The sequence below is a fragment of the Athene noctua genome, chromosome Z (assembly GCF_965140245.1).
Source record: "Athene noctua chromosome Z, bAthNoc1.hap1.1, whole genome shotgun sequence".
Lineage (NCBI taxonomy): Eukaryota > Metazoa > Chordata > Aves > Strigiformes > Strigidae > Athene > Athene noctua.
In genome coordinates, this window is record NC_134077.1 from 71,782,064 (window position 1) to 71,796,478 (window position 14,415).

Genomic DNA, 14,415 nt, shown 5'->3' on the forward strand with positions numbered 1-14,415 from the left:
TTTACCATGTATTAGTTCTAAAACTCTACAAATCAGCAGCCTATATACTTACGCTCTTTAATGAATGGATGAGATTTACTGCCTTCCACAGTTAAGGAAATAGAAACTCTACAACCAGTTCTTGTCAGCTATCCTTACCCACTAACCTTGCTAAACTTCTAAGTTTAATGCTTGTGCCACTGCTGACATTCCACAGAGCCGGCAGAAGATTTATTGTGTAGGACAGCATAGTTATTTTAACTATAACCAAAGCAAAAAAATCCATTTCTCTCACAAATCAAGATTTTGATAATTTGCTTTTGAATTTATTATCTGGACAATCATGAACCTATAGGTATTTCTGCTGGAATAAATACAGTTGTATCTCCAAGAACAAGATGAATTAATGGATTAGATGAGTTATCTGATCATATTTTTTAGACCTGACTTTTACATGATTGTTATAACCAGAATGACCAAAGTAAAAGCAAACTGTTTAGAGTGGAGTATCATAAAATATAATTGGTATTACAGAATGTGTTACCCTGCACAAGAAGATTAAAGGATAAATACTAAGTATATTTGCTGCCATACAAGCCAACAAACAAGATGAAGCCCAACATACTTCATCAGTCTGTACTCAAATCAGTGTTAATGGGCCTTATATTGAGAGCAGAGAAGCACACCTGAGTTTTGAGGAGCATGCGTATGTAAGCATGCATCTGGCAAATCTTTTCTCCATGCCTCCCCCAACACTGTTACATTTACACCTTTTGACATGAAGAAATGGAAGAGGTATTACCCGTTTGCTAAAACCTAGAGCTCACAACACTTAAAGTTAACCGTAGACATGTCTTACACACGTACACTCCTCCTCATGGTACCTAATGGAAAACAGAGAATATGAACAATGAATTTGTAGCTTAACTTTATTTGATTATAAATGAAAGGCAGACGTCCACTCCGCACAAGGTTTGCTGACCCGACCCGCTGTCTTCAGCCTTCCCCGTGGGCCAGACCCGGCATTTCTCTTCCTGAGACCAGGCTGACGAGGAGTAGCGGGCGGGAGGAGCTCTGCCCCGGGGCCGCCTTTGACGGGAGACACGACGGACGCGACGCGACACGGCGCCTCGGGCCGCCCAGCCCGTCAGCGCGGCACGGCCGCACGCTCGGCCACGCCCCCGCCCCGCCTTCCCCCTGCTGCGCCTGCGCGGCGGGAGGCCGCCGGCAGCGGGGAGGCGCACGCGCCAAGGGGCGGGGCGGCTGCGGGTGGGTTGGCGCTGGCGCTGGCTCCGGCCTCGGCCCCGCTCCCGGCCCCGGCGCGGCGGCCCTGGGAGCTGGCGGCGGCGTCGGCGGAGCGGCGCGGCAGGAATGTGGCCGAGGGAGGGGGGCGCGTCGCCTTGTCCCGATTGAGCACGTCGCGTCGCCCGCCCCGTGTCCCGCCCTCCTCTCTCGCCAGGGCTGGCCGGGCTGCGCCGAGCTGCAGCGGCCCGCGCTCTCATGGAGAACGAAGACTGCCCCGAGCTGGTGCCTATAGAGGCCGTCGGCGCGGAGAAGGCCGAGCCCGGCCCCAGCAGGAAGATCCCCGTGACGATCATCACCGGATACCTGGGTGAGGAGCGGCCTGCCCCGCTTCCCTGCCAGCGGCGTGCCGCGCTTCCCGGCGCTGGGAAGAGCTGTGCGTCCGGCCTGCGGGCTTCGGCTGGGTGGCGTCGGGAAACCCCTCGGTGGGAGGCTGGGCTGCGCCGCGCCAGGCGGGCAGAGGCGCCCGGCCGGCCTGATCGCAGGCTCCCGTCAGCGAGCGGGACCCCGGCGGCCGCGCGGGAAGGAGCCCTTCGCACTTCGCCCCGCTGTCGGCGCAGTGTCCTCACGCCGCTCCGGTGAGCGCGGATCCACTGAGATTTGCGGAAGGGTTTTGAACGGCTGTACAGGCTCCCGTTGCTACTTCTACTAGCCCCTTTTCAGGGTCTGATTTGTTCTGGCCGGGTTTGACACATCGCTTTTTGCCACTTAATGTCAGGATAGTGTAACGTATTGGCTTCAGTTAAATGCAGACCGAATTGCCATGTTACGGATATGAGGTTTGGCTTCCCTCTTGAATCAGCACAGTTCTTGGGAGCTTCAAATATAGTCATATATGATAAAGAGCAGGTCAGATTTAGGATTGCCAACGCTGTTCTAAAAGTTTTAACTTTGTGCTGTAGCATACTTTCTCAAAAAATCCTCAGGGCAGGGAAGGAAGGTTGCTTTACAAAATTTCCCTAGTTGGGATCTTCTGCATGGGATAAAACTGACAGTAATGTGGTATTACAGAGGTTGTGAACACCTTGCCTAACAGTGCTTCGTCTAATGGCAGATACCGTATCAGTGATTACTGATGCCAGCAGAACTGGTTAGAAAAGGTGGTGTGAGGGAGAAGAATAAGATCACCTTTTGTTAAGAGAAACATAAAAATCAGTTTTCCAGGAAAAGACTGCTCAGCTGTTAGGGGACTTGTATATTTATCAAGCACTGACACTTAGTGAATGGAACATTATGTGTGTTTTAAAGGTGGCATTTAATGTGCAGATAGTTCTATGAGGTCAAATATCTCTACAAATTTATTTTTACAGTGTTTCAGTAGAATGCATGATACAGGATGAAAACTCGTGTCTCAGAGTGAACAGATTTGACTGAAATGTGCATGTGCACAACAATATTTAGTTTTTATTTGAAAATTTAAGCTTTTTTAACATTTTAATAGAAATATGGCCTGTGTTCTAGGAGCTGGGAAAACAACTCTTCTAAATTACATACTGACAGAGCAGCATAATAAAAGGATAGCAGTCATTCTGAATGAGTTTGGAGAAGGTATGTAAACCTGCAGAATTATTTTTTTAGCCATAAAATGATAAATATGTGAAGTTTTTGGAGATCAAGAAGATGGTAGTTTAAAATCCATTATTGAAATTATGGACATAGCTTGTAGTCTTCAGAAGGGCAGAAACTCTTTTGGCTGTTGTTCATAAAATAATGGTATACATTAATCTGTTCTGTACATAAATTCAGTCCCTCAGAGTCAAGTAAATGAATATATCACCCTCTTGGAAGTGCTGTACTTCCATTTGTCCTACTCGATTTCAAGGAAATGGACATTAAAATAACTTGTTGGTAGATCAGATTTTCTTTCCCCTCAATCACTTACAGATCACAAATTATCCTGGACCAAGAAAATGGGGAGATGTGTGCTTGGTGTCTGTGGTTCTTTGAACTTGACTTTCCTTCTCAGGATTTTTAACTTATGGTTATAATTCTGAATCTGTACTGTAGTGTTGTTTACAGTTTGCACTGTGGTGTTGGTGTTGTTTTTCATTTGTTTGTTTTAATCAACAGAGATGCGTGCCACTTTTCTAGTCATGGAACCTAAAATAAGATGTATAGACAGAGCCTTTATGTGATATGGAAGTAGAGGTGACTTCCCTTTCTTTTAGAAAAGTTTGTGGCACTTATGCTTTACTTTCATCCTCTGGGTTTTAGTCTTTGTAGTTTAAATTTCTCAAAAATAGAAAATCCTAATTTCTGAAGAGTGTATCAGAAACATGGTCTCAGAAGAAAAAAAATATACTCCCAAGAGTAAAAATGTATACCAGCTTGAATACTTCATACCTCTTCTGCAGGCGCTGTCGTGCAAGTTTGTCGATCAAAATTACAGTACTACTTATATTTCCAGGAAGTGCCTTGGAGAAATCCCTGTCAATCAGTCAAGGGGGAGAACTCTATGAAGAATGGCTGGAGCTCAGGAATGGCTGCCTGTGCTGTTCAGTAAAGTAAGGAAGTTGTACAAGTTCTTAACAATGGGCTTTGAGGGAATTGAGGAAAGAAGACATCCAGGATTTGATTCCTAAAACCAATGGTAGTATTGATTGAGTCTTCTTTTGTCAGATAAAATAAGAATTGGAATTTGGAAGACAAAAGTTTATTTCTTTTTACTGACATACTGGATTTGGTGTCTTTCAGAAAAAATAATGTAAATACCAGCTTGTACACAATTTGGGTGTTGCAGGATAGGGAGCTTTCCCTCTTCTGTTGGTGTTATGTGCTTTCATATAGAGAGCTAAAGATTCGGGGAGGCTAGAACTAGAACTCAGGTTTCCTAATTAAATACTTTTTGTCTCTTTCTCTGTATGTTGGTTAGTAATTGAATGTTGTGTACCTCAGAGAGTGGAGGGAGAACCTTCTGGTGACCTAATTACAAATTATAAGCTGATGGACACATTAAAATGCAGGAGTGTATGTGTTTCTTTGACAGGTTTTTACCCTGCTTGTTTGAATGATGGGTTGTTTGTGCTAAGTTTGTGATAAAAACGGTGTCATGTTTGTCCTGAAAATTTGGAAAAACTATGCCTTAAATTGGTATAGTAAGTTGAAAACCCTGTTGCATTGTGTTCTGCTGGTATGTAAGGACTGTGGCCATTGATGCTATGGCACTGGTTTATATACATTTGTTTCTTATGTAATATGTCATACATTTCTGGTTCAGACTGACTTCATCAGCTGAGATTTAAGTCAATGACAGATCTTAATTTTGCTATAGGTGAGGTGGAAAGACAGGTGAACATGGTTCCATTCCCCCACCCCCTCCACACACCCCCTTTCTTTTTGTAATCTCAGTTGCCACACCAAATAGTTACATATTTCCACAGCCCTACTGTCCTTTACAGGGATTTTCAGTATTTGAAAATAAATTTTCATTTTAATTGACTTTATTATGCCTGTCAGAAGCAGGCAAATACTATTTTCAGACTAAAATGAAAAAGAAAACTACAATTTGCCTAGTAGTAGAGCAGCAGCTTGGTAACTGAATTTTCATTGTTGACTGTAAGTCCTGACTCAGGACTTTGCTTTGATGGTGCTGACACTGTGTTCAGCATCAAAAGATACATGTTTATACGTGTTTTAGCTTGGTTTCTCTGTTCTTGGATTTAATTGTTTCTTCTTACAGGGACAGTGGTGTGAAGGCTATTGAGAACCTGATGCAAAGGAGGGGAAAATTTGACTATATATTGTTAGAAACAACTGGTTTGGCAGATCCAGGTAGTTTATGTTATGGCTTTCATAACCATGATAATTACTGTGTTTTTATGAAGTGCTTATTTGTTCACTAGTCAGTTCACTGTGCAAAATGTAATACAAAGTGGCGAGTTGTCTGGCACATACTTTGGTTCCTATAGAGACTAATACTGAATTGGATAATGTGCAGAAGTAGGGTTATGGTCGGGGTTGTTTGGTTGGGTGTTTTGTTTTTTCTGCATTTGCTCTATATTGACAGAAATCCAGCTAAAATATATTTCTATCAAGAGAAGACCACAGGGCTTCGAAAAGAGAAGCACACTCTGAAACTGATAGTTTTCAGGAGGCTTTTGCTGTTCTACACTGCTCCTTCTAAAGTATAAGTTTTTAGCATCTGATGTATTGTTACATTGGTTGTGATAGGCCTTATACTCTGTGAAGTCATATATGCAGTGAAACAGACTACTACATTCTTCCGGTAGGTACAGAACAGTAACAGATCTTACAAAATTCCTGGAGTGCTCTTTAGTGATACTTATTATAAAAAGGTGTTTAAACTTGAGCTCATGTTAGTTATCTAAAACAATTTTTTCAGAACCAACTCAATTAAAAAGGTGTTGTTGATCGAGAGTGAAGGAAATTCTTAACAGAAATTCAATAGTTTTCCATTTAGGAGACTGACACTCCAGCTCAAAGCTAAATAGTTGTCATGGTAGGGTAATTTTCGTTAAAAGAAAGGACATTGATTTGGCCTCTGTTACACACAAATTCTGTTTGAGTCAAATTGGAAAACTATTAAGCTCTTTGGAAAAAAATCGATAGGTACCAGAAATCCATTAGATGTTGTGGCCCTTGCTAGATCTTGCATGAGTAAGCACTGTGAACAACTGGCAGGTATTTGGTGTTGACACAGAGTGATATTTGGAGGACTGCATCTTGTCACTTCAGGTGGACAGTTTTAGGTGTTCGAATGAGTTTAGTTACTGATTTTTTTTTTCTTTTGATGTGCTTGATAGTCTTAGACAGCCAGACAGTAACTAAGGATCTGATAATAGAAAAAAACCAGGTGCTGTCGTTGCTGTCAGCTTCTCCTGTCCTTCATATTGTGGCACTGATACATTTTAAATTGGTTTGTTTCATAACAAATTACGATATTTTTACAAAATATCCTACAGCACATCCTACAGTTGCAAGAATCTGTTTTACAGGGCTATTTTAACAGACAACAGGAGTAGCATACTCCTAGGCCATGTAATACACAGGCATCAGGCCACAGATTCCATGTCCTTGATAGAACGTGTTCCCAGTTGTCCAAATACTTGCTGATTCTTTTTGATCAAGACTTATCCATTTAGTATGTTCAGTTTTGCATCCTGAAGAATACAAATGGCTCTACGAAGAAGAGAGAGTACTACATGTTTTATTATTCCAGAAGCACGTCATCTGATGGAAATTCCGTGGATACTGAGGCCTAGCATGTGAAAAATACTAGAATGATATAATCAGAATAGTTCAGTTTGGAAGGGATGTTAGGAGGTCTTTAGTCCAGCCTCCTGCCCAAAGCAGGGTCAGCTATAAGACAAGACTGGGTTCTCTGGATTATCCAGTCATATATCTCCATCCTCTGAGGGTAAACATGACATAGCCTCACCAGGCAACCTATTTTGTGCCTGCCTTTTAATGGTGAAAAAAAAAAATTTCTGATACATGTGAACCTTGCTTACTTCAACTTACTACAGTTGTTTCACATCCTTCTGCCACGGCCTCAGTCAGTCTTCTCAGTGACTCACCTGTAGGTACTAGGGAGGTTGCTGCTAGGTTCGACAGGAGGTGTCCCTTCTCCAGGCTGAACAAATGCAGTTCCCCCGCCTCTCCTCGTAGGGCCTGTGCTCCAGCCTAAACTGTCTTGGTGATCCTGTGCTGACTTTCCTGTATGAGTGATCCCTATGCTGGAAGTGCTAGTTAGATGTGGACTTGAAAGTGCTAAATAGAGAATAGCCTCCTTTGGCTGTGCTTCTGTTCCAACAGTCTAGGGTGCTTTTGGCCTTCTCTGATCCTGACATGCTGCTTGATCAGCTTGCTGCCTACCAGGATCCATAGGACCTCCTCTGCAGACCTGCTCCCCAGCCAGTCTGTGCCTAGTCTGTTATTGCCAGAGACTCTTTGTTCTTAAGTGTATTATTACTCAGCAGTTTTCCTTGCTGAATTTCATCAGGTTCTCATTGCCCATTCCTTCCTGCCTGACCAGGTCCCTTTGAAAGATAGTTCTGCCCTTGGATAAATAAATTGTTCCTTTCTGAATTCTCTGCCAACTTGATGGACATGTCTTCCATCCCCTCCTGGATTCCTGGTGGAGATGTTGAACAGGATAGGTCCTAGGATAGAATCCCCCACAATACCCTACTCACTGTCAGCTTCCAGATAGGAGTGTATGACCCATTAACTGCAACCTTTAGAGCTTAACTAACCAACCAGTTTTACCTAGTTGTCTTTCCATTCAGACTGGTAATGTCCCAGCTTAGTTACTAGAATATCTTCAAATACAGTGTTCAGAAATTTGCTAGACATGATGTAAAATGCATGTAGTCCTTTCCCTCTTGTCTACAAATACAATCAGTTTTTCACAGAAGGCTAGGTGTGGCCTTCCCAGATTGATCCATCATGATTTACTCTTGTAAACTTCCCTTCAGTACAGTATCTTTGTAAATCTGAACCTGCAGTAGATAGTTTTTAATCTTTCTTAAAATTATCTAAAGCCAGAAGCTTTCCTGTGTAGACCTGAGATAGTTAAGGAAAACATTCTCTTCTATATCCAGTTATTCTTGACTTCATTCTGTTGATTTATGATGTGTGAAACTGCATAGGAGAGTTTATAGAAGCCAATGAAGAAGAGAAGGTTCCTAGGAGGAAGCTGATTTCTCTCAAATGTCCCAGTTCATTTTCCTTTAACTTCTTTCTCTTTTTGTGTGTGTGTGTGTATGTGTGTATGCATCATGACCTAGAAACAGTGGCTGGCTGAAAGGTGAAGAAGGGGGAGTACAGAATTCTTCAGAAATGAGGGAGCCTTGGAGTATAGCAATGACAGGTAGCTAATATTATTGAGTAAAGGTAATTTAGACAACTTACATCCATCTGGAATTGTGAGATTTTGAAAGCTTTTTGTAGTCATAGCTGTTGATGTGCACATAGTTTGATAGCTGTTGTTAGATTGAATGTGCAGTTGGATATTTGACATCTGTGATGCTTCCTGAGTCTGGCAGAGAGGAGTTTCAACTACAGGACTACAAATAGAGTTTTTTATGAAATGTCTGAATATTGATAGTTTACTGGAAATGTCAGTTTTGCAACTAAATGTACTGCACTTCTTAGGAGCTGTGGCCTCCATGTTCTGGGTTGATTCTGAACTGGGAAGTGATATCTATCTTGATGGTAAGACATGCGAATTTATTTTCCACTGTACAGGCATTCCATATCTGAATTTAGTGTAATATATTCTAATAATTTAAGGAAAGGTTTCAGAAGATGTTTCAAATGCATGATCTTAGTTCTTACATTTCCAGATTTGACCACAGATATCTACTGGCTTATTCTGATGCTCATTTATCTACTTGCTGAGCTGTTTCAGTTTGCTGAATCCAACAAAAATTGTGTAATGCTCTGCTAAGGGATCAGATATGGAGAGATCTTGATTGTGGTGTAAGGAGGGGGGGAAAAACCCTCACTAGTTAGATGCTATAAGACATTATTTAGGAGTAATATTACAGCCCTCATTATTTGTTTTTCCAATGCAGTGTTTCCTAAATGATTTCTTTTTTTCTGAACTCTTACTGTAATACACATCATCACTATATGTAGTTAAAGAGCATGTTGAATGTTGATTTTTTTTTTTTTTAAAATGTAGGAAGAAACCTTACTTTTTTATCTAAAAAAAATCCTACGAACACTTTGGTCAGTCTGTGAAATGCCCACCTAGCCAAGGAAACATTCAGCTGAACAGGAAACAGCTTCCCAAGTTTCTGCCAGAGAATTGCAGATTCCTAGTCACTTACAATTAGAGTAACTGCATACCTCAGTCCTCTTAATTTGTTTTGATAACCTGTAAAAGCATACCTCTGCCAATTTGCTGTTCTGGAAGAAGGAGGAGAGGCATCTGCCTTGTGAGAATTTCTCTTATGTGGTTTGGGAGACTTTTTTTACCACAGATAGAACTAACAAGTAAGGAAATAATTAGGTGACAAGTCTAATGTTCAGGCACAATGGGAGCATTGGAAGTATTATAACCAATTGTAAATGTGATGGTATTGTTACTGTCATAGTTGTATAAGAAGTTTATAAATTGTTAAATTGTTCGCTGCTTTCAGCACAATTCTATTTTAATGTGATCTTTTAGGTATTGTATCTGTTGTTGATGCAAAGCATGGATTGCAGGTAAGTTACTGGATTTGTTACATGGTTTAAAACTGCAGCTTTAGAACAGCTATTGCAATAATGTTCATGCAGATGAATTAAATTTTTACAGTAGTTCTGATTCTTACAAAGGATGATTTCAGTTGCTGTGGTACATCAGTACTATACTTTGAATGGGGAAAAACAGTACTGATACTCATAGAATTCAGATTCTTACCAACACAGCAGCATACCTACTAAGAGTTGTCAGGTTGCTAACTACTTGATTCCTTCTAGTTCTATCACTTCACTCAGTAATCTTGGTTGTATTCCAAATCGGCATTTGGATTAATGTAAAAACAGTGGAGAAATTTGTCTGGCAGTGTCATTTGTTCATGTTGCTTGAAAGGAGAGGAGTGAGAACAGACCTTTGATAGTAGTGCGGTAACAAGTGAGTTAGGGTTCACTTGGGAAAGTTGCTAATGTAATGGCAACTGTAGTGAGGAGAGATGAGACAGGTGTTTAGGTACCATTTCAGATTAAAAGATTGCTTCATTATATGGAAGCAGACAAAAAGAGCAGGTAGTAGAGTAATCTATATAAAGCGTAAAGTAAGAGCATACCTGTACAACACTGAGTTTGGGTAACAACAGAAATTGATTAAATCAAATAGTTCAACTTTTTTTTGGTAATACCTAGTAATAAATACAATTATTTGCAACTTAATCAAAGTAGTCACTTCCTAAATTATTAGGTATTGATTTTGAACGATTCAAAATAAGAGTGACCATAAGAAAGGTTACCTCCATGGTATAAAGATCCCATCATGCTGTGAAGTGTTTTTAATATCTCTGTATTTTACAGAGCTGTGAAAAGCTAAGAAAACTAAAGAATAATGGTTAAAAAATAAGGAAGTGATTCCCCCTTTGCAAGATGTTATTTTGTTTGGACTATTTGGATTTCTTGTTTCAGCTGAGCTGGTCTAATAGCTGGTTTACCAGAAGGACACAGTCCTAGCCTCTTGTCAATTTGTGGTGCACCAGGACAGAACTCATCTAATCCCATAGCATGCCAGTTTGGCAAGTTAAGCCGTCGTGTTTTGCAGGGACTTTTGTGGAGGAGTTGGCAGAAGAATAAGGGGAAGTGACTGAGAGTTGGTTTGCCCTTTTATGCAGGAACGGACTTTTAAATCATCTCAGCTACCAAAAGAAACTACAGCATGTCTTAAGTCAGGCGCCCTTTTCAGATGAGTGCCTTCGTACTAATTCAGATATATTTTACTACTTGCACAAATGTTTTTCTGTTCACACAGTGCTGCTTTGAATAAAATATAACTCTGTTGCACCCACCAGCACCGAATTATTGTTTTTTTTAAAAAAAATTAAATATTAAAAATTTAATGTCAGAAAAACCACAGAAATGTTTTGAAACATTCAGCTTTTCTATCCATTATTATCTGTGACAGGTCACTGAAAACTCTTACATTATTTAATCAGTGATCCTGACATCCACTCAGAATATAGAAATTTTAGACTTTCTCAGTTATATGCCAAGTAAACAACTTTTACTTTGTATAAAGCACATGCTAACGTGCAGTTTCTCTGGTTGCAAGGCTTGACCTTAGCAGCTGCTTGTGATTCAAAGAATTTTGAAAGCCATATTGGTAATGACATTGAGATAATAGGCAGCAATTTAAAGGTGTCATGCTTCAAAGAGCCAACCCATCACAAGTAAAGATGACAAATTATACCCTGTGACCAGTCAGCCAAATTGAAACCGAAGTGGTAATTGATATCATGGGTTATCACTCTAATGGATTTGTCACCCAGCAATCTGAAGTACTCATTTTTTAAAATCAAGAGCAAACAGTTGGACAACTTGAAGTGACAGCTCTCTACTTTGAGGACTTGACATCTGGACTACTGACATTGTTTTCAGGGCAACAAATCTGACAACATTCAATTCATTAAAATCAATACACAGAGGATTACAAAGAAAAGGTCAGAGGAGAGGTTCCTTCCCAGTCATCCTCTTGTTATGCTCTGCTTGGGTTGTGCACAATCAGGAAATAGTTTTTGTTTTTTCTTTTTTTTTTTTAAGGTGACAGACTGACAGTATGAAATAATCTATTCTTGTTTTTCAAGTCAAGTAATGCCTTATAATTCTATTTGAAGAAAAAATACTTTTCTAGGGTTTTTTAATGTATATATTTCCCATGACAATTAATTTCACTTTCATTTGGTATCCCTGTGTCTTTAAAATAATATTGGTGATGAAGGAATGCATACTACTCTCTAATCTTTGTGGATGTAAGGCCTAAGTGGTGAGCTCTTACTAATACTACAGCATCAGTTTAAAATTTTACTGCTTCCAGGGGTCTGCGGTGATGCTTCTCCCCTGGAGATCTCTGCCTCCATGGCGGAGTGGGCAGAAAATAACTTGTAGATGAACCTTTGCTGCTTCAGTGTAGCCTGTTGCTCTGCCTAAATTAAGTAAGGCTTTATGTTGCTAAACTTCATGCTGCTGCTTGAGATGCAGGCATTGCCTTTCATCAGTTATTCTGTGAGGACATGAGCTTGGGCAGACAGGTGAAGCACAGAGCTGTGGATGATAATAAACTTTCAGCGTGACTAGAAGCTTCTGCTTCTGTCAGTGCTGACGGACTCTTCTGCCTATTTACAACCTGAAGAGGCTGCAAACACTGATGTTGGGCAGACTTGCCAAGTAGTGATTTATTTGTACAAACACAGAAAAAGGTAGAAATTTTTACTGTAAAAGTACAGTTTGTCATATCTTTCAGACAAAAGGAGTATGCAGTTATGTGTTTGAAATCCAATACTGCAAGCCTAACCCATCTTCAGCAGTTAGGTGACATCACACTCATTAGTAAAATGACTGTACTTTCATTTTTTCAGATATGTTTTTCCATGGTTACTGTATGATGACTTTTTTAACTTCATCATAAATCTGAAAAGTAGTTAAATATAAAATGGTTTTCCAACTCTTCTGCATTCTATTCATAAACCTAATTAAACGAGAAATTATTTTATAAAAGAAATAAGCTGCTCTAATACTGAATGCATAAATGTGCTTTTTCACCATCATTTTACAGAAAAATTCTAGACACCAAATTCAGTGTCTTTTTGAAAAACATACCTCAGCTGAATTGGTTTTGACTTTCTTTAATTGCAAATGAATTTAAATGTAATTTGAATATGCTTAATCCAATTGTTTTAATTTTTGTCTAGCACTTGACAGAGGAGAAGCCAGAAGGTCTTGTCAATGAAGCATCTCGGTATGAATGTATAAATTAATTTTATATATCACAGTTAGGAACTGCACTGTATAGTTCATTACAAATGGCTTCTTTTTCTAAGGCTTTTTTCTCCTCCTTTGCTTTTAAACAAAGATAGATTGGTGTAATGAGGTAGAAAATAGAAAAACTGCTTCATGCTCCATTTGGTCTTTTGACAAGATCTGACTCTTCTAATATATATTTTAAGAGGGATGGGATTTCATGTAAGTGAAAGGCAACCACCTGTGTTGGGGGAATAAAGAATTGTGGGCTAGGATCTGTCAGAAGCTCAAAGTAGAACCAGAGATAGAGGAATGTTTTTGCTAGATGTGGAGCCACAGTGGTAAGGATAATTGTAACAATAGAAGACTTCATAAAGCAAAGAGATTTCAAGTATGACTTTAGAAAGACTACATGCAAGAGAGATAGGGGCTTGTGAAGTTCATAAATCACCAAGCACTGTGGATTAGATGACATTTGTTAAAAGACAAAACAAACCCAAAACTAGGAAGCCTTTGTAGGTTGTTAGACTTCTCTTACAGCACAGAAGAGCACCTCAAGGAGAAGCCACTAACTAGTACTTTAGTCATACTCCATGACGTTCTAGTTTGATTAATACTTGCCTTTTTGTACTAACAATGCTCATACTATTTTTGTTGTGCTATTGGAGAGATGATGTTTATGCCTTACAGTAAAAGTATTGTTTGCTCATGTATTTCTTTTTGATTTCCTTAATGTATAGGCAAGTTGCATTAGCTGATCTTATAATCATCAATAAAACAGATTTGGTTTCAGGGGAAGAATTGCATAAAGTCAGAACATCTGTCAGGTATGAAAGTTTTGTCATAACTGTAACACTCTGCTGGCTCAAAGGTTATTTTTATTTAAGCATAATTACTTCCTTTGTGCTGTTAATACAGAAATTAGATCTCATAATTACATTAGCTCAGAAGTGAAAAGACGCTGCCCCTTTCTGAAGGCATTTCAATACTTTTATGTGCTTCTACAATCTTAGCAGTTTGCTTATCTGGGTAAGATTTAATGTTACTTACTAAAGACAAGTCTTTGTCTTAAAAGTGTACACATTTTTGTGTTTCTGGGCAGCTCTTCCCATTTTTCAGAATTAGCATCAGAGAAAAAAAAAATCTGCTAGTAGATATGAGTTCACGAACAAATGCAAAGATATCTGGAGGAAGTCCTAAGTCATTGTCATGGATGTAGAAGCAGCAATGGGCTGAATCAAATTAATGATCGAAAACATATCCCATCTTTTTCTATGAATACCATGATAACTAAAATTAAACATTAAAATTTTTAAATACAACTTTATGAGTACTTTGAATTCCAAAAGCAAAAATGCTTAGACTCAGCAGAGTATATCATAAAGAGTCTTGGATAGTAAAATGCTATTCTCACTGGTAGTTTTGTTGTCAAACTTTTAAAGTTCCCCAACCCTTACTTAGCAGATGAAAAAGTTACAAAAAGCATTTGTTGGGATGTCTGTTGGTTTGTTCAGGAAGTTGGTAACAGAGTTGGGGGTTAGTGTTGTGGTGCTCTTTCTCATGCTGCTTTCCATGGTTAACTTGTTCAAGCAGTACCAGTTGCATTTTCATCTAACTTCTGATTTTTCTATTTTATTTTAGGTCAATAAATGGACTTGTTAAAATTGTGGAGACGCAAAGATCAAGGTATTAAATGGCCGCTAT

General features: G+C 39.5%; 1 protein-coding gene across 15 annotated transcripts in view; it reads left to right on the forward strand.

Annotated features, from left to right (window-relative positions):
* Nucleotides 1-1,216: 1,216 nt before the first annotated feature.
* The window catches only part of LOC141973997 (zinc-regulated GTPase metalloprotein activator 1A-like), a 34,895-nt gene continuing 21,696 nt past the window's right edge, over nucleotides 1,217-14,415 (forward strand). For 3 of the 15 annotated variants that reach the window (XM_074933175.1, XM_074933178.1, XM_074933176.1), the window contains exons 1-9: nucleotides 1,219-1,591; nucleotides 2,743-2,829; nucleotides 3,689-3,785; nucleotides 4,961-5,052; nucleotides 8,398-8,457; nucleotides 9,419-9,456; nucleotides 12,663-12,709; nucleotides 13,452-13,538; nucleotides 14,353-14,397. In XM_074933175.1, the coding sequence (XP_074789276.1) occupies nucleotides 1,480-1,591; nucleotides 2,743-2,829; nucleotides 3,689-3,785; nucleotides 4,961-5,052; nucleotides 8,398-8,457; nucleotides 9,419-9,456; nucleotides 12,663-12,709; nucleotides 13,452-13,538; nucleotides 14,353-14,397 (665 nt within the window). In that variant the 5' untranslated portion in view covers nucleotides 1,219-1,479. Of the gene's footprint in view, nucleotides 1,592-2,742; nucleotides 2,830-3,688; nucleotides 3,786-4,960; nucleotides 5,053-8,064; nucleotides 8,114-8,397; nucleotides 8,458-9,418; nucleotides 9,457-12,662; nucleotides 12,710-13,451; nucleotides 13,539-14,352; nucleotides 14,398-14,415 lie in introns of those variants that run through there. The other 12 variants (XM_074933180.1, XM_074933182.1, XM_074933187.1 and 9 more) reach the window with 9 other exon arrangements.